At 44.9% G+C, this 25,821-nt stretch overlaps 1 protein-coding gene across 1 annotated transcript; it reads right to left on the bottom strand.

The window, feature by feature from the left end:
* Positions 1–2,404: 2,404 nt before the first annotated feature.
* On the bottom strand, positions 2,405–21,871 carry entpd3 (ectonucleoside triphosphate diphosphohydrolase 3). The gene is made up of 12 exons (XM_068032688.1): positions 21,801–21,871; positions 20,562–20,784; positions 20,413–20,472; positions 18,000–18,131; positions 13,676–13,793; positions 12,560–12,710; positions 8,445–8,604; positions 7,075–7,302; positions 5,173–5,442; positions 4,959–5,069; positions 4,373–4,510; positions 2,405–2,668 (listed from the first exon to the last, which is right to left on the bottom strand). Exons 1-12 carry the CDS (start codon positions 21,869–21,871, stop codon positions 2,480–2,482), a joined length of 1,851 nt encoding a protein of 616 aa, XP_067888789.1. The 3' UTR covers positions 2,405–2,479.
* Between the last annotated feature and the right edge of the window lie 3,950 nt (positions 21,872–25,821).

Below are 25,821 nucleotides of genomic sequence, written 5' to 3'. Positions count from 1 at the left end.
TTGCATTTCAAAATCTGAATTCAAGCCAATACGTTTTCTTAGGGGTCTCTTTAACAATCGAAAATGACTTTGTAAATGGCAGCATCCATAACTTTCATTTATTGACTAAGTGGTATTGGAATACTTCCAACTACTTAACATAAGAGCGCAATGTAGTTAGATACATTAGCTCTGAAATGACTGCTGAATCTTAGATTTTTAATGGCACACAATGTACAAATATTGCCAGCTATGGCAGCAATGCTGTTGACCTGGAGTTTCCAATGGAGCCACAGATAGAATGCTATGGCGGTATGCAGCTGCTGCTATGAGAGACATGACCTATAATGTCCTACATCCGAGGTCTATACAGTCTATTTTAGGTCCTTTGTGACACCTGAAGTTGCTTTCAATGTTAATTTTAATATATACTTGAATTCATGTTCAAAAGAAAACATTTTTATTTGGCTCTGTGCTATATTGTTAGCAAACAGTAAATTCGGTTTTATTCTTTCAGGTCAATGACTTGTCATTGGAACGTTCTGACAAAAGGTCATTGACCTGAAATGTTGGGCCTGATTTTAACACTGTGCAAGAGGATGAGTTTTGAATGAATTTAAATCTTTCGTCCGAACTGACCTGAAACATTAACTCTGTTTTTCTCTCTCCACAAATGCTGCCTGACATGCTGAGTATTTCCAGCATTTTCTCTTTTTATTTCAGATTTCCAGCATCTGTAGCATTTTGCTTTGTGTTCACTCAGTTTTACTGTTCATGGATGCAAATTGGCAGGCAGCAGTGAAAGCCATTCGCTCAGCCCACGTCCAGGGCTTGAGCACAAAAATCAAGGATGACACTCCAGTGCAGTGCTGAGGGAGTGCTGCACTGTCGGAGGTGCCGCCTTTTGGATGTGACATTAAACAGAGGCCCCACTGCCTGCATTTGGGGGGCTGTAAAAGATCCCACGGTACTATTTCGAAGACGAGCAGGGGAGTTCTCCCTGGTATTCTGGCCAATATTTATCCCTCAATCAACACCACAAAAACCAGATTATCTGGTTATTATCACATTGCTGTTTGTGGGAGCTTGCTGTGTGCAAATTGGCTGCCGGGCTTCCTACATTACAACAGTGGCTACCCTTCAAAAAAAGTACGTCATTGGCTGTAAAGCACTTTGAGACATCCGGTGGTCATGAAAGGTGCTATATAAATGCAAGTCTTTCTTTTCTTTCTTTCAGTCATTCAACTCGTTAACCATTAGCATTTCGGTCAAGGAAAAGTACAGTACTTCACTTTTATACTTTGCAAACACTTTTTATTTCACACAAAAAGAAATGACAAAACTTGTGTCACAGGACCAATGTTTCCTGAAATCCTCATTGCACATCAAGATATCCTTTCTCAGTTATGTATTATATCTAGGTTTACATTCACATATCATCAATTATGAAGCCAAGAATGGATTTCCTTATTTTAATCTAAGTAATTATGCATGAAGAGATGTGCAGTGTTACATTTTGGGTTCCTCGCTTTTACATGCTCATTGCAGCAAGACAGATTCCATGGCAAGTATGCACCTCCAGTGAAAACTCACACACATGCTCGGAGTGAATGGATTAATGTCCTGCAGGATAATGATCGCAGTTTATCGATAACTCAATTTTTGAGCAAAAGTGCTGAATGTGGAATCAGCAACGATTGGGGGGTGGGTGGGGGGGTGGGGGGGGGAGGAGGGAAACAAGAAACCAAGATGAGATTCAAAAAGGGTCTTGTAAAGTTCCTGTCAGCAAATAGGACTCAGGTTTATTTGATGCAGAATGCGTCAAAAGAAGCTTATGTGAAGTTGGATGGGTAAGGGTTGCTGAAATTCGTGCCAATGTAAAGTCCAGTCGCCATCCCCCACATGTTAAAGACTAAAAGGAGAAAACTAACCATCTCAACAACTATTTTCCACCATTAAAAATCAGGCAGATGGCAAAAGGCAAATGAACAGCTTCCCCTTTATCTGAGTCCCATGAATAGAACCCTTGACCCCTAGCTGCAGCAATGATAACAAGCAGTAAAAATGAGGCCTCCACTTGCCTCATTGTGAGATCAAGCCAATACTGCATCCTCAATCATTGTAGGCCTGATCTTAATATTTAACAATTTGATCCTTTGCTTCTCTCTTTATTGCCATCTTTTTTAGTCCTTTCTCTCTCTGACTCTTCTCGATCCTTCCCCTTTTCTCACTCGATTTCTGTTGTCAAATCCACACCTTACAGTGCCATAATCACTGTTTCTCAATGCATGAATATAGAAACATGACTCCATAGTGCTTTTGAAATTTTCCTATTAAATCCACAGGGCCTATAGTTTTAATAGGGGACTGCAAATGGTGCTATAAATTTTGGGGAAGATCCTTCATCACAGTGTTTTTCCTTTTCCCATCCAGATAGCACTGGTTTTATCTAAATATTCTGTTACTGTTAGGAGCTCAAGAAACAGTCTGGTAAATTGCACTAAATTGAACGTAGTACTGACATACAAATGAACATTGAACAGAACAAAACTAAAGTGGAAAACAAAAAGAGAAGTCCACAGAATACAGCCTCACTCATTGGTGTTTGGATCACTTGATTTTCTGATGGGATCATGTTGGTAAGGTTTAACATGTAACCAAGTGACCAGCCTATGCTGCTATTTTCCACCTGCAACAAAGGAAACAGCATATTAGAGGATTAAATATTTCACATAGTCTTAAATGCCTCCAGCAGCCAAAGATTAAAAAGGTCTTGTACTGAAATTCAAAGGGTCACTACTGTCACTGGGTAGTGCATTGTCACACAATAGTTAATATGGAATGGCACCTCAGTGGAAAATAGAATAAAACAGCTGCCAAATTCTTTACATTGCACCCTTGGGTTGATCATAGACCTTAAACCTGAGCCACAATAGGCCTCTGGCCAGATATGAACCACTCCCATCGTCATTTCGAGTATCAGTAGCATCAACAATTTTGTGCAATCCTTAACTCTGGGGGAAGGCTTTGGATCATGGACAGTGAGAGCATTGAACATCTCTTAACAATTCATCCATGTCTCCATTAGGAATTTTGAGGGCTTCAAGGCTTATCCAAGGCAACAACCTCTTCCATCTATAAATTGGCTTATTCTGCCAACTAGTCAATTTATATAACCTACTGGTTAACTTCAATCACCTACTAACCATATTTTGGTACATACGAACATACGAATTAGGAGCAGGAGTAGGCCATTTGGCCCCTCAAGCCTGCTGCGTCATTTGATAAGATCATGGCCGATCTGATTGTGGCCTAACCTCTACTTTCCTGGATACCTGCTATAACCTTTGACTCCCTTGTCAATCAAGAATCTATCTAACTCAATACATAACCTGTCAACTTTTGTCACCTATCATGACTTATCGCCCAATCATTGTAACTGGAAAAGATTAATTTGACTGATAGCCACACTAAATGGCTTATTTACCCTCCCACAAATACAAAACAAAACCAGGGGATACAGAAATTTCATTGACAAGTGTCCAGAAAATCTCAATTTGGCAAAAAGACCCTGGGAGAGAACAGAAATTGACAATCGGCAATTTAGGGTGGCACAGTGCTTAGCACCGCAGCTAGCACTGCAGCCTCACAGCTCCAGGGACCCGGGTTCGATTCTGGGTACTGCCTGTGCGGAGTTTGCAAGTTCTCCCTGTGACCGAGTGGGTTTTCGCCGGGTGCTCCGGTTTCCTCCCACAGCCAAAGACTTGCAGGTGATAGGTAAATTGGCCATTGTAAATTGCCCCTAGTGTAGGTAGGTGGTAGGGAATATGGGATTACTGTAGGGTTAGTATAAATGGGTGGTTGTTGGTTGGCATAGACTCGGTGGGCCGAAGGGCCTGTTTCAGTGCTGTATCTCTAAATAAAATAAAATCATATGAGATTGACATCTCAGACATCTCTAGAGAGAGATTAAAGCAAACCATTAATAATATTCCTTTGCACCTAAAGAAGTGGAATCTTGGAACTCCAGGTGAATGATGGAGGTTTATGGCAAACAATGCACAATCCTGCACATTGCTAAACATTTGCAAAATCCAATCTAGTCTGTTTTATGTGCTACAAGTGATATCACCGAGCACCTCCTTGAATCAGAACCCTTTCACTCCCTGCTGTGAATCCAGACAATTAGAAAATTAAAACCCAACTTCCTCCTCACGTCAGCTCAACAGTGTACTCCATCTGTGAATGAAGGTGGATTCTCTGCCCCATCGTCAGGGTTGGAATGGTATGGAGAAATTAGAGCGTAACCCTTCCCCCACTCCAAATAAATCACTACAAATCAAATAACAGAGGCAGGTTTTACAAAACAGTGTTTTTACATTTCTAAACTTACTTGTTTTTGAAAGCTTATCTGGGTCCAACTCAATCGATCGAACTTGTAACCTTGCACCAGTAGGGCATAGATGTAGTTGGCATTGAAACAATACGCTCTGCGAAATGAGTCCGTCACATTTGGCAATAACTGCTGAACCTGCAAGATAGATGATATTATTTAGTTTGCACTTTGCTGCATTGATAGTGATGCACTTTCTGTTTTGTATTTGACACTATCAATTTGCATGGAGTTTGACATACGTCTGTTAGTAGCATGTAATGTGTCATGTCTGTAAGTAGCATGTAGCACGCCATGTCTTTAAGTAGCATGCAATGGTCAATGCCAGTAAGTAGTATGTAACATGTCTACGAGTAGCATGTAAGTATTTTGGATTTTAAACTGAGACACACCCTGAATGTGACCCTACAGGGTCTTTAGCTGGTTTGCTGCATGATAGTTGTACCCAGTAGAGGCATTAAAAAAGGACGTCTATCTATGAGTCTAGAACAAAGACATTAGTACACAGCTTGCAGCCTCCCTGGGATTTCCAATTGGCTATAGCTGATAGAGTGTATAAAATATGGACATTAATTCCGCCACTTACCTGATCCCAGCTTTTCTGGCAGAAAGCCCGAACTGTTGAGTGGAAGGTTTCCATGGAAAAGGACCTGGTTAAATTCAAGACTTCCATTGTGTAGTAGAAACCAGAAAAGGCCTAGATGGTTTGAATAAAGATGAATACATTTCACAAGTAAAGCTCATGACCAAAACAATACGGGAAAAGCAAAGTGAGATACTCCAACCATTCGGTAACGTACCACAAAGTCTCCATGGATGCTTGGCTGGCGATTTCTAGGTATCCAATTACCTTCACTGTAGATCTGTTTAAACTTAAATATTAACAGTATCTTCTGCTGGCACAGTAAAGGTTCTCCAGTTCCTATAAATGTGACATTGTTGTCAGGGTTATACGTCTTTGGTGTCTCAGCCTCAGTGCATAAACTATCAAATATATTCATCAGCCGGATAGTCAGATTGTAGTTTGAGTGAAGGCAAGGGTCTTCAATGCTTGATTTCCTGGTCGATTTCTGAGTTGAAAAAACAGACAGGTATGTGTAAATATAGTTATTTCTACTAAAGTAAAACAAGTAGAAAGAAAGAAAGAAAGAAAGAAAGAACTTGCTTTTCTATAGCACCTTGAGAAATTGAGTAGAATGGGCCTCTGTTTCCTGGAGTTTAAAAGATCTCGTTGAAACATATACAAGTCCTAGAGGGCTTGACAGCGTAGATGCTGAGAAGCTGCATCCCCTAGCCTGATCGTCTCAAATTACAGGTCATAGCATCAGGTTAAAAGCTCGTCCATTTAGGACTGAGATGAGGAGAAATTTCTTCACTCAGAGGGTTGTGAATCTTTGGAATTCTGTACCCCAGAGCAGTGTGGATGCTCAGTCGTGAGTATGTTCAAGACAGAGATCAATAGATTTTTGCACACTAAGGGATTCAAGGGATAGGGAATAGGACAGGAAAGTGTGGTTGATGTAGATGTTTAGCAATGATCTTATTGAATGGTGGAACAGGCTCGAGGGGCCTAGTGGCCTACTCCTATTTCTTATGTTTCATGATCTCAGGGCGACCCAAGGCATTTTATAGCCAATGAAGCACTTTTGAAGTGTAGTCGTTGTTGTAATGTAGGAAATGCAGCAGCCTATTTGAGCACAGCAGGATCCCACAAACAGCAGTATGATAATTTTTTTTCGCGATGCTGCTTGAGAGATAATATTGGCCAGGACATTGGGGAGAACTGCCCCACTCTTCCTTGAATAGTACAGTGGGAATCTTTTACGGCTAGCTGAGAGGGCAGACAGTCCCTGGGTTTGACATCTCATCCAAAAGACAGCAAATCCAACAGTGCAGCTCTCCCTCAGTACTGCACTGGAAGTATCTGCCTAGACATCCACTCAAGTCTCTGGAGTGGGAACTGAACCCATAATCTTCTAGATTCAGAGGCAGGAGTGCTACCCATTGACACTGTGTAGTTCTGTGTCTATAGATAATCACACTCCGCCCGGAGTTCAGTCTATATGAAGCTGTACCCTCTGCAGTGAGTCTCACGCACTGGGGCATGTTGAGGAAATTTACATGTGTGCTATCCACAATTTTCCTTCTGATCATACAAATTTGTCCCCCTTATGTAAATACTGAAATCATTTACCTATCCATATGCTGCATTATATCAATAGACATATCAATGATATACTAAGCTCCTTGAGTTGGTAATGCTGTCATTCCCCAAATGGGTAACCTCCACAACTGTTAAAAGTGTTATTCTTGCTCCAGAGGGGCCACTCCGAGCCTGTTACAACAAACAACCTATCCTCAGGCGGATGTAAAAGATCCCACGACTCTTATTTGAAGAAGAGCGCGGATGTTCTCCCTGGTGCTCAATATTTATCACTCAACCGACAACTAAAATCAGATTATCTGGCCATTATCACATCACTCTTCGTGGGATCTTGCCGTGCACAAATTGGCTGCTGCGCTTCCGACATCACAACTGTGAGTACGTTCCAAAAGTACTTCATTGGCTGTAAAACACTTTGGGAGGTCCTGTGGTCGTCAAAGGTGCGATGGAAGTTCCTCCTTTCTTTCAGGGTTTGCACCTAGTCTTATAACACAAAAAGGAATTTCCAGCCAGTTGTTTGAATTGTTTAAGATGTTACCTGGATGAGTTTAGCCCTGTACTTCTTCTCAGCTTCATCTCTTCCATAGCATGCCAGGCTTTGAGTGTAGACCTTGTACTTGTAACTGTACAATGTGATTATTGTGGTTTCATGCTTGTGTGAATGCTGTTTGGGGACAAAAGCTATTTCTGTAGAAGCTCCACCCAGATCCAGAGTGCCCGTGGTCTTTACGGCAATGGTTCGTTTCAACTGTTTCCAAGTACGTCTCTGCCAAGGTTTTTAGGACAAATAAACCACTGAGATGAATATTGACAAACATGAAAATGTTGCAGGATACCAACAATGACTTGCATTTATATAGCACCTTCAACATAGTAAAATATCCCAAGGTGCTTCACAGGAGCATTATCAAACAGAATTTGACACCCAGCCACATAAGCAGATGTTAGGCCAAATGACCAAAAGCTTGGTCAAAGAGGTAAGTTTTAAGGAGCATGTTAAAAGGGGAGGAGAGAGGCGGAGAGGTTTAGGGAGGGAATTCCAGAGCTTAGGGGCCAGGCAGCTGAAGGCACGGTCACCAATGGTGATGTGAAGGAAATCAGGGATGTTCAAGAGGCCAGAATTGGAGGAGCGCAGAGATGTTGGATGGTTGTGGGGCTAGAGGAGATTATGGAGATAGGGAGGGATGAAGCCATGGAGGGATTTGAAAACAAGAATGAGAATTTTAAAATCGAGGCATTGCTAAACCAGGAGCAAGTGAAGCTCAGCGAGCATAGGGGTGATGGGTGAATGGGACTTGTTGCGAGTTGGGATACCAGCAGCAGAGTTTTGGATGACCTTAAGTTCATGGACGACATAGAACCATGTCTCACCTATGGATTCAGCTGAGCTGCCATTTCAGTCACTTCCCCGGTGGTTCAGTGGTCAAAGGCAGAATATACCCTGAACCCATGCAGACCAGATGGCCCTAGATCAGGGCTGAGTCAGCTGGCCATTAGCTGGAGTGACTGGAGGACTGCAGAAGTTGGCCTTCAAGCCCCAGGCAAAACAATTCTTGATCGCTCGCCAGTTTGCGTGGTCGTCAAGTGAGAACAGCCGCAGTCAAAGGCTGTAGGTTCAAGTTCCACTCAGGCTGACATTCCCAGTGTAGTACTGGGGGGCTGCTGCTTTGGGACATCCCGAGGTGGTGAAAGGCGCTATATAAATGCAAAGTCTTTCTCCAATCAAGTACCCTTGTCAGCAATCAGTATCTGGCTCACACTGTTTAGAATGAGCTATTGAGCACAGTAGTAAAGGGCAGCTGTGAGCCTGTATGCTGATGCAAGTCACAACCCACAGGGAAGGACAGCAAAGCAGCAGACGGAGTGAAGCGATTCATCCAGAACACCGGGGATGTAACTTAGACAAACCTGCCGCAAGTAGTCCAGTAAATAATTTGCTGTTATCCATCCGTAGACTCCTTCCTCCCTCCCTGAGATAATCTGGGCACCTCTAAAATCAAACGGTGAAGAACGGAGGTAATCTTTAATCGCTGAGAGGATCATGGATGCGGCTGTTGTGTTCTCTAACCTGACAGTTCCATGAAGAGAAGGAGGGATAGAGCCAGGGTTAGAGAAATACACATGTTTTACATCAGATACAGTGGATTGATTTATTCTCAGCTATCATACAGCACAGAAAGAAACCATTTGAACCATCGTGCCTATGACCTCTCTTTGAAAGTGCTATCTGATTAGTCCCTACTGCCCTTGCTCTTTCCCCACAGCCCTGCAAATTTCTCCTCTTCAAGAGTTCATCCAATTCCTCTTTTGAAAGTTACGACTGAATCTGCTTCCACCACCGTTCTTCCAGGCAGTGTGTTCCAGATCATTTTACAAGCTCCTGCTGATAATACCTGAAGAGTATGTGCACAAGCCTCTGCTCATCTAAGGAAGGATATACTTGCCATAGAGGGAGTGCAACGGAGATTCACCAGACTAATCCCTGGGATGGCGGGATTGTCATGAGGAGAGATTGAGGAAACCAGGCCTGTACTCTCTAGAGTTTCGAAGAATGAGAGGTGATCTCATTGAAACTTATGAAATTCTTACAGGGCGTGACAGAGTGGCTGATTGATAGGATGTTTCCCCTGGCTGGTGACTCTAGAACAAGGGGACACAGAGTCAGACTAAGGGGTACGCCATTTAAGACTGGGATGAGGAGGAATTTCTTCATTCAGAGGGTGGTGAATCTTTGGAATTCTCTACCCCAGAGGGCTGTGAAGCTCAATCACTGAGCATGTTCAAGACAGAAATCGAAAGATATCTGGATACAGAGATCAAGGGATATGGGGATAGCATGGGAAAGTGGCGTTGAGGTAGATGATCAGCCATGATCTAATTGAATGGCAGAGCGGGCTCGATGGGCTGAATGGCCTACTCCTGCTCTTATGTTCCTGGCACCATGCAGAATTAGGGCCATAACATTGCAGTCAACACTCCAAGCCCTGCTGGTGCCCAGTGTGTCTCCCTTTCGAAGCAACACACCTTGAGACTCCAGTTCATTGCTTCACGGTTTGCATCATTTCCATATTACATAGGTACGGGATCTCAGTCCCAGACATGCAAAGCCTGGGCACCTCTGCTACTGAGCCTGCTAGGAATTCTGTGTAATAGTGGGGGATGGAAGAGGGGAGGGGTTTGCATCTCAGGCACCACCATTGTAGAAGGGTTGGCAAAACACAGCACTGGAATCAACATTAAGGAATGCCACTAGCACAAAAGATGAAGATTTGTGGCCAACCAGGAAATTAACGAATATTGTGGGGGAAACTCAAGCTGACATATAGGAACATACAAACATACGAATTAGGGGCAGAAGGAGGCAATTCGGCCCCTCTAGCCTGTCCTGCCATTCAATAAGATCATGGTTGATCTGTTTGTGTCTCGGAATTCCACACTCCCATCTACCCCCATAACCTTTGATTCCCTTGCCTAACAAGAATCTATCTAACCCCGCCTTAAAAATATTCAATGACCCCGCCTCCACCACCTTCTGAGGCAGAGAGTTCCAAAGTCGCACAACCCTCTGGGAAAAGATTTCTCCTCATCTCTGTCCTAAGAGGGAGACCCCTAATTTTAAAACAGTGACCCCTAGTTCTGGACTCACCCACAAGAGGAAACATCCTTTCCACATCCACCTTGTCAAGACCGTTCAGGATTTTATAAACTTCAATCAAATCTCCCCTCACTCTTCTAAACTCCAGTGAAAACAGGCTCAGTCTGCCCAACCTCTCCTCATAAGACAACCCGCTCATTCCAGGTATCAATCTAGTAAACCTCCTCTGAACCACCTCCAACACATTTACAGCCGTCCTTAAATGAAGAGACCAAAACTGCACACAGTATTTGAGATGTGGTCTCACCCATGTCCTGTATAACTGAAGCATAACATCCTTACTTTTATTTTCAATTCCTCTCATAATAAAGGATAGCATTCCATTAGCCTTCTTTATTACTTGCTGTACCTGATTACTAACTTTTTGTCACTCACGCATTAGAACACCTAGATCCCTCTGCACCTTGGAATTCTGCAGTCGTTCTCCATTTAAGTAATACTCTACTTTTTTATTCTTCCTGCCAAAGTGAACAACTTCACATTTTCTCACATTATACTCCATCTGCCAGATTTTTGCCCACTCACTCAACCTATCTATATCAGTCTGCAATCTCCTTATGTCCGCTTCACAACATACTTTTCTACCTATCTTTGTGTCATCTGCAAACTTAGCTACCATGCCATCACTCCCTTCATCTAAGTCATTGATATAAATTGTAAAGAGTTGAGACCCCAGCACAGACCCCTGCGGGACTCCATTCATCACACCCTGCCAATTAGAAAAAGCCTGAACCCACCCCACCCCCCCTATCCACCCCCACCTCCAGGTGAACCTAAGGCCACTAAAGGCCCAGTAGATTCCAGGGCAGGCAGATATGAAACTCACAGGTTGGGAATCCCAATCCCTTGGCCACACCCTGTCTAAAACAATGGTACTGTTTGTCAGGGCACAATGGGGTTCTGCCTAAATCAAGGCCCCGTGAATACAGTCATAGCAGGCCGGGAATCTGGCACATCCGGGTATTCCCAACTGACTGGCGAGTCTTCCACCTCGCTCCTGTGGCAGGATGCCTGTGGACATTTTGGGCCAAGATGTTAGAGTGCTTGTGAGGGATCAGAGGGAGAGAGATTAAAGACAGGGAATGACAGAAAGAATATCCCACCTGGGCACTGTGCATATTTCTGGCTCTTGTGTGACATAAGAACAAAATAAAGTACAGGACTGGAAAAGAGCACAGCAAGCTCCCACAAACAACAGTGTGATGATGACCAGATAATCTGCTTTAGTGACACTGGTTAAGGGAAAAGTAAGGCGTGGATCTTTTACATCCACATGAAAGCAGACAGGGTCTCTGTTTAACACCTTATCTGAAAGACAGCACCTCTGACAGTGCAGCATTCCCTCTGTACTACACAGTGCAGTCAAAATAGCACTGATGCACTGCTGAGTGTTAGGGAGCAGGCAGTAGAAGAGGAAAGCTGGGTGACTTATCTGAGGGGCAGGGAAATCCATGAACGAGGACCCTGAAACTTTGAGGCTCTGGTTTCCTATGGGGGAAAGGAGGTTTCTGGGCAACAATGACAACAAAAGCTTGGTTAAAAAGTAGGTTTTAAGGAGCATCTTAAAGGCGGAGGGCTCGGCATGTGGAGAGGTTTAGGGAGGGAATTCCAGAGCTTAGGGTTTCGGCAGCTGAAGGCATGGCCGCCAATGGTGGAGCGATTAAAATTGGGATTGTGCAAGAGGCCAGAATTGGAAGGACGCAGATATCTTGGAGGGTTGTGGGGCTGGGGGAGGTTACAGAGATTGGGAGGGGTGAGGAAAAAGAGGGATCTGAAAACAGGACGAGAATTTTAAAATTGAGGACTCTCAAATAAATATCGTTTCCCCCGCACCCAACAAACAGGTGATGGCTCAAGGCGGAAGACTAGCAACAAAGCCAGAAATGCCATAGTGAAAGGGGTTTTAAATTTACCTACTTGGGATTATTTGCCCAGTACTGTAACCACTACACTGCCTGTTCTCTGAGGCAATCCTTTTGCTGGGAATCTCCTCACAAATGCTCCCACTCCACTGCCGCAAGAAAAAGCAGGGCTCCCAGCCCCACGCTCTGGTGATGGAGCGAGGGTATCTCTGAGGATATTAGCATTGAATCACACAGCACGGAAAGAGGCCTTTTGTCTTATCATTGCCTGTGCCCACTCTTTGAAAGAGCTATCCAATCTCATTTCCCACTTGCTCTTCCTCACCATCTCAATAGCCCTGCAATTTTTATCTATTTCAGGGATATACCTTCTTACCTTTCCATGACATACAAGAGCGAGATCTTCCCAGAGTTTGTTGTGTTTTAAAAGACTTGGTGTGTATGTTTTAAATACTGTAGGTGACAAATTCTCTGCAATGCGATATTGTTTAAATAAATGATCTTACTGCAGTAGTCGCATTCCGGCAGTAGCTCCGAAGTAGACAGGTGTGGTATTGTGCTTTTCTACTGGGATTATTTCCATTGTTCTGTTGAGGCACTGTTTCATTGAGTGAGCTGCTTGTTCAGGTTCATTGTCATAGCTGGAAATCGCAGGTCCTGTGGACGGGGAGAATCACACAAACTGCATCAGTTTAAGAAATGATAACGACCGAACTTGCATTTATATAGCATCTTTCACGACCTCAGGGTGTCCCGGAGCACTTTACAACCAATGAAGCACTTTTTGAACTGTAGTCACCGTTGTAATGCAGGAAACGCGGCAGCCAGTTTGCGCACAGCAAGATCCCACAAACAGCAATTTGATAATGACTGGATAATCTGTTTTATTTTTAAGTGAAATAAAAACAGAACATGCTGGAAATACTCAGCAGGTCAGGCTCCCTCCGTGGAGAGAGAAAGAGTGTTAAGCCTTTCAGGTCAATGACCTTTCATGAGAACTGGAAAGAGTTAAGATATGTAACAGATTTTAAGCAAGTACAGAGGCAGGGAAAGGGGGGAGGGGAGTTTAGTTGAAAAGGGAAGGTCTGTGATAGGGTGGAAGGCAGGAGAGAGTAAATGGCAAAAGGGATGACAGTGCAAGGCAACCTATGATGCTGGTTGAGGATAAGTATTGTCTGAGGATAAATATTGGCGAGGACACCGAGAAGGACTCCCCTGCTCTTTCACAAAATAGTGCCATGGGATCTTTTATATCTTCCTGCAGGGGCAGATGGGACCTGATAGATGGCACCTCTGACAACATAGCACTCCCTCAGTGCTACACTGGGAATATCAGCTTGGAATTTGTGCTCAAGTCACAGCAGTGGGCTTTGAACACACTATTAGCCTGACTCAGCGGTGAGAGTCCAACACACAGAGCCACTGCTCTTCCTTCCATCAGTGGAGTCTTGACTCCCTCCACTCTCAGTATTGGATAACCTGAAGGGTGACCAGCAGCCCTTTAAGAGCTGTATATTTTTTTCGCTTTATCACATTGTGCTCCCAGCACCTCTAAATGATGTTAATTAAGTGACCTTGTTAATTAGTGGGAGGTACATGTGAAATGTATTTCAGCTCCGTACCTTCGATTTGACACATGTATCTCTCACTGACTACACCAGTGTTATTCTCCTTTTCCGCTGGCCAGCTATAAACATAAACGATTGTACGAGAGGCTCCAGCATCGAAGACGATCCCATACTAGAAAAGATACAATTAGGTCATAGTTAGATATGGTTAGGCTGTGTTTAGTTACAGTGATGCTGTAGTAAGATATGGTTAGACCAATGGTTCGCAAACATTTTCATCCGTGGACCACTTAGCTGGGGTCAAAGACCCTGCGGACCACCTACCAGTCCTATTCCGTTTTTTCTTGCCGCTGCAAAATTAAATGATCAGAATTAATGAGAAAAATGGCGCTGCTTTTGATGAGACACCAATGAGATGATGTCTAGTTCCAAGCTGGAGAGCTTCAGGCTCATATCGGGCTCCACGTTCAGCCAGTTCCTCTTTGTTTTCAGTCCCTCGAGTGTTGAAAATCCGATCTCGCAGTCGTACGTCGTTGGGAATGGCAATTGGTGCTTCAGAGCTGGGTCGGTGCATCCAAGACACTCAGACTGTAGCTGGAGCCAAAAGTGTATCAAACTTTTCAGTTGAGGCCATAGACGAGAGCAGGCTGGACTCCTTGCTAGGTGACGTCACACAACCTGACCAGCTACAATGTATATGCTTATGGAAACAATAAATATTTAGCTGCTTTTCGCTATTAAATGTAATAAATGTATGTGCATTATTTTTTATGAAATATCCATAAGTAAATTATTAATTCATGCCAGAAACAAAAGTATGGACATTTTCATATTATAAACATTAATACTACAAGAGAACACATTTATTTGAAAAACATTCTATTAAATCATCACAATAATCTTCTTCTGAGAAACTAATACTTAAATTACATCTATGTTAATCAAACAAAATCAACAGTAACATAAATCTGGCTTATAAAACTCCATTGTCGTTGCCCAAGTCTTGTGCCAGGCACGTGGCAGCTGCTATAGTTGTGTGACATCTCTTGTTTGGGGGGCTTCAGGGTTCTGACCTGTTTTCTTGCATGGCCTCGGCTGTGGTGTTACATGTTACTGACTTGCATTCTGGACCAGCCCGCGGAGGACCCTTGTGGACCATTGGTGGTCCGCAGACCACATTTTGAGAACCACTGAGATACAGTTACAGTTTCTGCCCACAAATCTCACACCCTTTGTGCTGACATGATTGTTTTTGGTCACAGTTTTGTGTCAACGTTTAAATTGCTACACCAACATTTCCCATTAAATTTTACAATGTCAACAGTCACGATGCAGTTGCAGCCCTACTGCCACTGGTGGCAGTGTAGTGCCTCTGCCTCCCATCTCCGACTGTAACCTCTCCTGTTTCCCACCTTTAAGTTGCTGCTGTTTCTCCCCTCGACATAATGCTTCTCCTGCAGGCTTACCTCCCTCTTTTCTCCTGCTATGATTTAAATTGTTCCTCCCTTCTGCTCTTCTTCCTGGTCCCCGGCCCTGTTTTTCCACTCAGCTCCCCTTGCTGGTATTTAAAATCCCGGGCCCTGCCTGTTCGTTCTCCCTCCTCCCTGGGCCTCCTCCTGGAAATGGCGATTGGCTGGGTTCCACTTGAATTTGCAACGTTGATTTTTGGTCTGGCCCGTTCCAGCCCTACCCCAGCTCCCGGCTCTCAGTGTCTTGTTTCCTGCCTATCCCAGTCCCAGTTTCACTCCAGGTGTCTATTGCTCCCAGCTGCTGTGGCTACCAAAAACAATATCATACTCCCTGGCCTTGCTCCTCAAAGGAGGGAATGGCAGAATGACAGCTGAGAGGAGCCAATAAGTGATGAGTGAGGGGAAAGGAAGTGTGATGAGACATCTGCATTGCTCTAAGGCAGGGCTGTCCAACCTTTTTTGCATGGGGGGGCCACATTTCAATTTTTGTCTTATAGGGGGCCGGTGAGACAATTTTGGAATGATAAAGGCATTAAAATTTATCTTACTATTAATCAAAACAACAACAAATGTCTATTTTTGTGAAGAGCTTTAAATGAGAAGATTAATTTATTGACTTATTTTCTCATCACTCTGTTGGACACTGATTTAGTGAGATATCTGGCAACTTTTTGCTTGCACAATAAATCAATGTTTGTCCGCACAGTTGTTGTAGCAATGCGGAATATTCCGGATAGATGACCATCTGTCAGGAGTGGTCGAGGTCACTCTCTCTCCCTCTCTTTCTCTGTCTCTCCCTGTGTCCCCCCTTGTCTATGCCCCACCCCCTCTGGTTTCACCCCCTCTGTGTTCCCCCCCTCTGTGTCATCCTAGCTCACTGTCCCTCCCCCCCCCCCACTCTCTGTCCTCCCTCTCTCTCTGTCTTCCTTCTCTCTCTGTTCCCCTCTCTCTCTACCCTCTCTCTCGCTCAACACCTCTCCCTCTTCCCCCACTCTCTCTCTCCCCCCCACCCCTTGTTTCCCCCCCCCCCCTCCACTTTCTGACAGTTGCTGAGAGCAGGAACGCTCAGGAGAGCAAGTTTGTAGTTGGTCAGTTTCTTTTTAAGTCGCAATGTAAGTTTCACAGATGACGGGAGCAGGAACAGCAGTTTCCAAACTTCGGACAGATTTGGGGTCTTCCAGCAGGTTCCGACTTTTTTTTTGAAAAGCCTGCCAGTGAACCCCCGAATCTGTCCGGAGTTGGGAAACCGCTGTTCCCGCTCCCAGCACCTGTCAGCTGTGAAACTGACAGTGTGATTTTTTTTTTAAAAGCTGGTCAGGTAGAAGAAGCCAATGGGAAATTTCTCATCTCTGAAATTACCAGTCATGGGCCCTTGGCAAGGATGAGGAATGGCCAGGTACAGTTTACATCCGCGGGCTGGATGGAAACCTTGGAGGGGTCGATTCTGGCCCGCGGGCCCTATGTTGGACAACCCTGATTTAAGGGAATTTTCCTGCCAGCATTGTAATTGGAAATCTGGGTGCTTGGTGCCCAGGGTTTATCAAACAATCTCTGATTGGCATAGGCAATGGGCAGAGCTCTCCACCTAGAGTTGCCAACACTCCAGGATTGTCCTGGAATTTCCAGCCATGAAAGATTTATCACCAGGACACTGCTGCAAGCAAGCAACCGGGAGAAAAATCACAGCAGACTTAAAAAAATTGTGTTTTTTAAAATTTTCTTTGAACAATGTAGCTTAATAGTTATAAAAATATTAGCGAATGAAAGAAAAAGCTTGCATTTCTATAGCGCCTTTCACAACCTCAGGCCATCCCAAAGCACTGTACAGATACTGAATTACTTCTGAAGTGTTGTCGCTATTGCAGTGTAAGAAATGTGGCAGCCAATATGTGCACAGCAAGATCCCACAAACAGAAATGTGATAATGACCAGATAATCTGTTTTAGTGATGCTGGTTGAGGTATAAATATGAACCAAGACACCAGGGAGAACTCTGCACCTCTTCTTCAAAACAGTGTCATGAGCGGGCAGATGGGTCTCGGTTCAACGTCTCATTGGCAAGACATGGGAAAAGGGCTGTTTTATTGACCAGAAACTTAACTGGACATAAATACTGTGGCTACAAGAGCAGGTCAGAGGCTGGGAATTCTGCAGCAAGTACCTCATCTCCTGACTCCCCAAAGCCTGTCCACCATCTACAAGGCACAAGTCAGGAGTGTGATGGAATACTCTCCACTTGCCTGGATGGGTACAGTTCCAACAACACTCAAGAAGCTCAACAAAGCAACCCTCTTGATTGGCACCCCGTCCACAAACATCCACTCCCTCCACCACTGACGCATAGTGTATCTACCAGATACACTGGAGCAACTCACCAAGGATCCTTCGACAGCACTTTCCAAACTCGTGACCTCTACCATCTAGAAGGACAAGGGCAGCAGATGCATGGGAACACCACCACCTGCAAGTTCCCTTCCAAGCCACACACCATCCTGACTGTTCCTTCAATGTCACTGGGTCAAAATCCTGGAACTCCCTTCCTAACAGCACTGTGGATGTACCTACACCCCAAGACTGCAATGGTTCAAGAAGGCAGCTCACCATCACCTTCTCAAGGGTAATTAGGGATGGGCAATAGATGCTGGCCTAGCCAGCGATGCCCACATTCCCAAATGAATAAAAAAAGAGTCTGTTTGCTTCCCGATCGGCCATAGGATGGCAGGGCACTGTGAGGACAGACATGTTGGGCGACAAATGATGGGGAGCGTGACAAGGGCAAGGTGTTTGGAGGCAAGAAGGTCACACAATGACACCTGCAGGAAACCATAGTTGGCAATCCTACTCCCCACCGACTCCATGGGCTTGTGCGGACAAGCAAGCTTTGCCGACCACTGCAATGTGCGACGTACCTTATTTCCGATGGGAAGAGTGACTTTTTGGAGCTGCTGTAACACCGAGATCGTCACAACGATGATCACACTGCTGAATAGTACGATGAGTGTGGCTGCAACCGGCCTCTTCAGCCCCATCCTGCAACCTCCCTGCAAAAAGGAACTGAAACAAGATGAATGGCACAGCCTTTAACAGATGATGAATTAATTTCAATATAAATAAGGGTGAGGTGGTGCATTTTGGCAGCAACAATAAGGAGGCCACATACTGCTTTGAAAATTGGTGTTTAAATGGGATAGAGGAACAGAGGGATCTGGGGGTACAGATGCACTAAAAGTAGTGATGCAGGTTAGTAAGGCAAACCAAGCACTGGGGTTCATTTCAAGGGATTGAAAAGCAGAGAAGTTATGTCGCAAACCTTGGCTAAATTACACTTGGAGTACGGTGCAGAGTTCTGGTCTCCATGTTACAAAAAGAATTAAAAGGCATTGAAGAACGTGCAAAATATTTTTTACAAGGATGATACCAGAACTGAGAGCTTGTGACTATCAGGAAGGATTGAACAGGCTGGGGCTCTTTTCTCTAGAAAATGGAAGATTGAAAGGCGACCTGATGGAGGTCTTTAAAATTATGAAGGGGCTTGAGAGGGTACACGCAGAGAAGATGTTTGATAGAGTACACGCAGAGAAGATGTTTCCACTTGTGGGGGAAACTAAATATAGGGTCATAAACATAAGATAAGATAAATTCAATAAGGAATTCAGGAGAAATTTCTTTGCCCAGAGAGTGGTGAGAATGTGGAACTTGCTACCACAGGGAGTGGTTGAGGCGAATAGTGTAGATACATTTAAGGAGAAGCTAGATCAACACATGAGGGAGAAAGGAATAGAGGGATATGCTGTTAGGGTGAAATGAGAAGAGGTGGGAGAAGGTTCATGTCCATGTCTATGCAATTCTATAACTCAATGTAAGCTGTTGCATATCAGAATATTCTAGGAATTAAGTGCCTGAAGACTATAGCACTTAGGGAATTGCTGCCCTGTATTATTGGTACAAATCCCCGATCCCACTCCATCTGATATACTGAATATTGGACAATAGATTAGGATAACAACTAGGGCACTAAGACCCTGTGCATTAACTGTGCATCAATCTCGTCAACTCCCTATTGCAACTGCGAATAGAGCCTGCTCATCATAATGCAGTCCTTCCATCTGCAGTTCTGTGCCCATTGGAGGCAGGCATCGCAAGAGGACCAGGGGCACAGGGAGCTACATCGACATGCTGCCAGTGGAGATATACTCCATTCTGTGGCATAGGAACAGGAGGAGGCCATGTAGCCCCGTGAGCCTGTTCCGTCAATCAATATCATGGCTGATCTGCGACTTAACTCCACATACTCGCCTTTGCCCCACGTCCCTTAAGACAAGGGCAGCCAATGCATGGGAACACCACCACCTGCAAGTTCCCCTCCAAGCCACACACCATCCTGACTTGCAACTATATCGGCCGTTCCTTCCCTGTCGCTGGGTCAAGATCCAGGAACTCCCTTCCTAACAGCACTGTGGGTGTACCTACACCATATGGGCTGCAGCGGTTCAAGAAGGCAGCTCACCACCACCTTCTCAAGGGCAATTCGGGATGGGCAATAAATGCTGGCCTTGCCAGTAATACTCACATCCCATGAGCGAATTAAAAGAAACAAAAATCTCTCAATCTCAGATTTAAAATCAACAATTGATCTACCATCAATGAACATTTGCAGAAGAGAGTTCCAAACTTCTACCACCCTTTGTTTCCTAATTTCGCTCCTGAAAGATCTGGCTGTAATTTTTAGACTATGCCCCCCGGTCCTAAACTCCCCAAGCAGGGGAAATAGTTTCTCCCAATCTACCGTATCTGTTCCCTTCAATAGCTTAAATTTTCAATCAACTTATCACTTAACCTTCCAAATTCCAGGGAATACAACCCTAATTTGTGTAATCTTATAATTTAACCCTTGGAGTCCTGGGATCATTCTGGTAAATCTACACTGCACTCCCTCCAAACCAATATCTCCTTCCTAAGGTGTGGTGCCCAGAACTGCTCACAGTACACCATGTGTGGTCTCCCAAGGCTTTGCGTGGCTGAAGCATGACTTCTATCCCCCTGTTTTCTATTCCTCTAGAGAGGAAGGCCAACACTTTTTACAATTTTCTGTACCTGATCATGTTTTAATGATCTATGCTCCTGGTCCCCCAAGTCTCTCTGGACTTCCACTGTTTCTAGATTTTCAGCATTTAGAAAGTATCCTGTTCTATCCCTTTTAGGTCCAAAATGGATGACCTCAGACTTATTTATCTATATTAAAATCCATTTGTCTCAGTTTTGCCATTGACTTAATCTATCAATATCTTTTTGTAACTTTATGTTTCCATCCACACTGCTTACAATGCCCTCTACCTTTGTGTCAATCAGCAGATTTGGACACGTGGCGTTCCAACCCATCATCTAAGTTGTTAATGAATATAGTGAACAGTTGAGGCCACAACACAGATCCTCGTGGGACACCAGTCATCACATCCTGCCAATTAAAGTACCTGCCCATTATCCCTACTCTCTGTCTTTTGACGCTCAGCCAATTTCCGAACCAGGTCAATGTTGGTTGGCATCCATCCATCTATGAAAGATGATGGACGTGCAGCAAACAATCCATTGAAATGGGGTTTCTTCTCTTGGTGCACCTTTGCTGGTGGTTGTGAAGGCCAATCCTTGAGAGGCAGATTCTGCCACAAGTGCTGCACGTGAAGCTGCAAAGTGACGCTGTGAATTGTCGTTTTTGATGTTAGCACCTGTTGCCAAGCTGCTGTAGCCACTGTTTATCGTGATAGTGCACACCAGTCCACAGGATGTGTCGCCGTTTCACTCTTTCACCAGCTAGTGATTCCCAGGTGTGATAATCGACATTTAGGGCCTTCATGTCAGGCTTGCAAGCATCTTTGAAGCAGAGCTTTGGGCGCTCCACTGATCATCTGGCCCTGGCTACCTCACCGTACAGAAGGTCCTTGGGTATGTGACCGTCTTCCATCCTGCAGACGTGTCCGATCCGCCGAAGCCGCCTCTGTTTGATTAGTGCCAACACACTTGGGAGCTCTGTCTTTGAGAGGACTGCTACATTTGTGATTTTGTTCTGCCAGGATATACCTATATTGCACTGAACATAGCAAAGATGGAAATTATTGAGCTTCTTTTCCTGGTAGTTGAAAGTTGCCCATGTTTCACAGCCATACAGCAAGGTGCTGAGAACACAGGCCTTATAAACCATCCACTTGGTCCTAAGGGTCAGCTTGGTGTTATCCCATGTGCGTTTCGCAAGTTGGCCAAAGGCAGTAACTGCTTTCCCTATGTGTGTATCGAGCTCTGCATCATGGGACAGATTGTCTGTCACCGTGGACCAAAAGTAGCAGAATTTTTGAACCATTTCCAGTGAGGTGTTATTTTGTGTGATCAGGGGTGGAGATGCAACATCTTGTCCCATGACCACAGTTTTCTTGATGCTTATAGTCAGGGAGAACAAGTTACAGGCACGGGAGAGACAGTCCATGAGTCTTTGTAATCGAGTTTCCATGTGAGTGACTAGCACAGCATCATCAATGTAGAGGAGTTCTCTGATCAGGACGTGATGTATTTTTGTCTTCACTTTCAGCCTTGATAGATTGTAGAGTTTGCCATCTGACCTAGTGTGCAAGTAAACTCCTTCCATATCTGCAGGGAAGGCGAAAAGTTAGGAGCATTGGAGAAGATGCCAGAGTGGGGACATAAGCAATGATGCCAAATACCAGCACTTCGCACTGTCGCTAGAACGCTTGCTACCCTCCAAAACCTTAACAGGAAGCACTGATGTCGGCATTGATGAAGATTAGAAGTCACTAAGGTCAATGATCTATGAAGCAGCAGAAACATCATTTAGTAAAGGCAGAACCTGTAACAAGAGCTGGTTTGAGACCTACGCAGCTGAGATGATATCTCTCATTGATGCAAAAAACAAAGCCTACATGATGCACAACATAAACCCAACAGCTAAGACATTGCATGACCTGAAAGTAGCCAAGACTGCCGTGTAAAGGAGAGGGAGATACTGCACAAACACTGGGTCAGCTTATATCCAGAAATCCAAACTGCATGTGACAAAGGAAATCTAAGAGCTATGTACAAATGAATCAAGAGGGCGCTTGGCTCTGCCATCACCAAAGTTGCTCCCCTGAAGTCGGCAGATGGTGAAGTACTCACCAACTGAAGTAAACAGATGTCCCGCTGGGCTGAACACGACTGTGAGCTGTACTCCTGAGTCAGACATCTCCCAGCCCACGCTTATGTTCTCCTGCAACTTCACGTCATGAATGAGTTAGATGAAGAGCCTTCATCACTGGAGCTTGAGAAGGCCATATACCACCTAGTGAACAGGGCACCGGGCAAGGACGGAATTCCAGCCAAACTACTCAAGCACGGAAAGTCTCATTATTGACACAGCTTTATGACCTCCTCCTTCTTTATCAGAAAGTAGGCTCTATTCCACAGGAGATGCATGATGCCAAAATCATCTCACTATGTAAAAACAATGGTGACAGAGGAAACTGCAACAACTACAGGAACACTTCACTCCTTAGCGTCATGGGGAAGGCCTTTGCTAGGGTCATACTTAAAAGATTCCATTTACTTGCAAACTGAGGATACCTGGAAGCCCAGTGCAGTTTCCGTGCCAGCAGATCTACTGTCGATATGATCTTCTCCATGCGCTTACTACAAGAGAAGTGTAAGGAACAGAGTATACACCTTTACCTAACCAGGTCAATAATTTGTCTTCAATTCCATGGGCTTCGTGCCAGTGGAGATATATTCCATACTGTTCCAGTGAAGATATACCCCGTACTGTTCTAGTAGAGATATACCCCGTACTGTTCCGGGGAGATATACCCCATAATGTTTCACTGGATATATGCCCCATACTTCTGCAGTGGAACTATACCCCATACTGTTCCATTGGAAATATGCCCAATGGAGTTATGCCTATACTGTGCCAGTGAGGTTAGAGACCATACCGTGTCAAACTCAAGCAGTATGAGATGGTATCTCTGGGGGTAATTTTCAACTTTGACGGGTGTTTAATAGGCGTGTGTACAAGGGTGGGATAAATATTGGACAGATGTGTGAAGGGCGTCTGTGTAACGGATGGGTGTATAATGGGAAGGTGTGTAATGGACAGAATGAATAACGGGCAGGTGTGTAATGGGCAGAGTGTATAACGGGTGGGTATGTAATGAACGGATGTGTAATGGACAGGTTTGTAAAGGACAGGTAAATAAAGGGTGGTCTGTAAATAGTGGGTATGTAAAGGGTGTGTGTATTACAGGTGGATGCATAAAGGGTGGGGGTGTAATTGTAGGGTGTGTAATGGGCAAGTGTGTAAAGGATGGATGTGTAACGGGTGGGGGTGTAATGGGCGGATGTATAGTGGGCGGGTGTATTAAGGGTGGGGGTGTAATGGGCGGGTATATAATGGGTGGGTGTGTAATGGGCGGGTGTGTAAAGGGCGGGTGGGTAATGGGCAGGTGGGTAATGGGCGGGTGTATAAAGGGTGGGGATGTAATGGGCGTGTGTGTAATGGGCGGGTGTGTAAAGGGCGGATGTGTAAAGGGTGGGTGTGTAGTGGGCAGCTGTGTAAATGGCGGGTGTGTAATGGGCGGGTGTGTAAAGGACAGGTGCAAGAAGGGTGGGTATGTAAGGGTGGGTATGTAATGGGCGGGTTTGTAATGGGCGGGTTTGTAATGGGCGGGTGTGTAAAGGGCTGGTGCATGAAGGGTGGGTATGTAAGGGCGGGTGTGTAACGAACAGGTTTGTAATGGGTGGGTGTGTAAAGGGCAGGTGCAAGAAGGGTGGGTGGGTAATGGGCAGGTGTGTAAAGGTCGGGTTTGTAAAGATCTGGTTTGTAAAGGGCAGGTGTGTAAAGGGCGGGCGCATGAAGGGCGGGTGTGTAAACAGCAGGTGTGTAATGGCAGATGCATGAAGGGTGGGTGTGTAAAGGGTGAGTGTATAATGGGTGGGTGTGTAAAGGGCGGGTGTATAATGGGCAGGTGTGTAAAGGGCAGGTATATAAAGGGCGGATATATAATGGGCGGGCGTGTATTGGGAAGGTATATAATGGGCAGACGTATATCAGGCAGGTGTAAAACAGGTAGTGTGTAAACGGCAGGTGTGTAATGGCAGATGCATAAAGGGTGGGTGTGTAAAGGGTGAGTGTATAATGGGTGGGTGTAAAACGGGCGTGTGTATAACAGTGGGTGTGCATAATAGGTGGGTGTATGATGGACAACTGGGAGATGGTGGCATACTGGTAATGTCACTGGACTAGTAATCCAGATGCTGAGACTAATGCCCTGGGGGCATGGGTTCAAATCCCACCATGGCAGCTGGTGGAATTTCAGTTCAGTTAATTAGTAAAAATCTGGAATTGAAAGCTGTTCTCAGTAATGGTGCCAAGAAACTATCATCAATTGTCATTAAAAAACCATCTGGTTTATTAATGTCCTTAAGGGAAGGAAATCTCCAGTCCTTACCTGGTCTGGCCTACATGTGACTCCAGACCCACAGCAATGTGGTTGGCTTTTAATTGCCCTCTGAAATGGCCTTGCAAGGCACTCAGTTGTCAAGCACAATTAGGGATGGGTAATAAATGCTGGCCTTGCCAGCGACGCCCACATTCCATTGGGTGTATAACGGGCGAGTGTATTAACAGGTGGGTGTGTATAATGGGTGACTGTTTATAATGTTTAGTTTAGAGATACAGCACTGAAACAGGCCCTTCAGCCCACCGAGTCTGTGCCGACCATCAACCACCCATATTATACTAATCCTACACTAATTCCATATTCCTACCACATCCCCACCTGTCCCTATATTTCCCTACCACCTACCTATACTAGGGGCAATTGCTAATGGCCAATTTACCTACCAACCTGCAAGTCTTTGGCATGTGGGAGGAAACCGGAGCACCCGGAGGAAACCCACGCAGACACAGGGAGAACTTGCAAACTCCACACAGGCAGTACCCAGAATTGAACCCGGGTCGCTGGGGCTGTGAGGCTGCGGTGCTAACCACTGCGCCACTGTGCCACCCAATGGGTGGGTGCATAACGGGAGGGTGTATAACGGGTAAGTGTATAATGGGCCAGTGTGCTTCAAGTGATGTATTATGAGTGGGTTTATAATGGGCAGCTGTATATTACAGACGAGTGTCTAAAGGGTGGCTGTTAATAGGTGGGTGTGTAACGGCCCCTCCCACCAGTTTTCTGCCCTCGATGAAGCTGAAATTTTCACTATGCACAATGCAATCATAAACATGCTTCTTTATAAACATTTTGATCCATCGTCACAGGAGGGCCAGTGGAATGATTCTGCCTGTGCTGACAGATGAGTGAGTCAGTGCTGCAGTCCTCTATCAGACCTGCCCCTCACCCCTCTGGAGCCTGGCTCCCTGTGGGATGGCTGAATTCACCCAGCAAATCCTCGCTTTCTTACCTGCATATTTCCATTTAACCTGCAGTACGGTTTCCTGGAGCCTCAGGTGCTGCAGTCTCTGTCCAGTTACTGAATTTCCTCAATCAGAATGATGCTCTCACAGCCAGAGAATTACAGTGAGACCTCAGCAGAAATCACAAATTAAATTCCCATTTCCAGACACCGTTTATTCTGATAGTGAAAGCTAATCCTGCAACGATTTCTGAAACCACCCACTTACCAGTTTTAGAAGCCTTTCAGTGCTCACGCTCGGCTGAAGAGCGGGCAAAAAATATCATTGCCCTC

Source organism: Heterodontus francisci, chromosome 5, assembly GCF_036365525.1.
Source record: "Heterodontus francisci isolate sHetFra1 chromosome 5, sHetFra1.hap1, whole genome shotgun sequence".
Taxonomy (NCBI): Eukaryota; Metazoa; Chordata; class Chondrichthyes; order Heterodontiformes; family Heterodontidae; genus Heterodontus; species Heterodontus francisci.
This window is presented reverse-complemented; position numbering and strand designations above follow the sequence as displayed.

Excerpts from the sequence above, each read along its gene's own strand:
- entpd3 (XM_068032688.1), bottom strand. The coding sequence starts at position 21,871 with ATGCCGACATCAGTGCTTCCTGTTAAGGTTTTGGAGGGTAGCAAGCGT. Across the intron at positions 13,794-17,999 it reads CTCTTCCCATCGGAAATAAG|TATGGGATCGTCTTCGATGC; the intron begins GTACGTCGCACA and ends TATCTTTTCTAG. Across the intron at positions 5,070-5,172 it reads GCATCCATGGAGACTTTGTG|GCCTTTTCTGGTTTCTACTA; the intron begins GTACGTTACCGA and ends CAAACCATCTAG.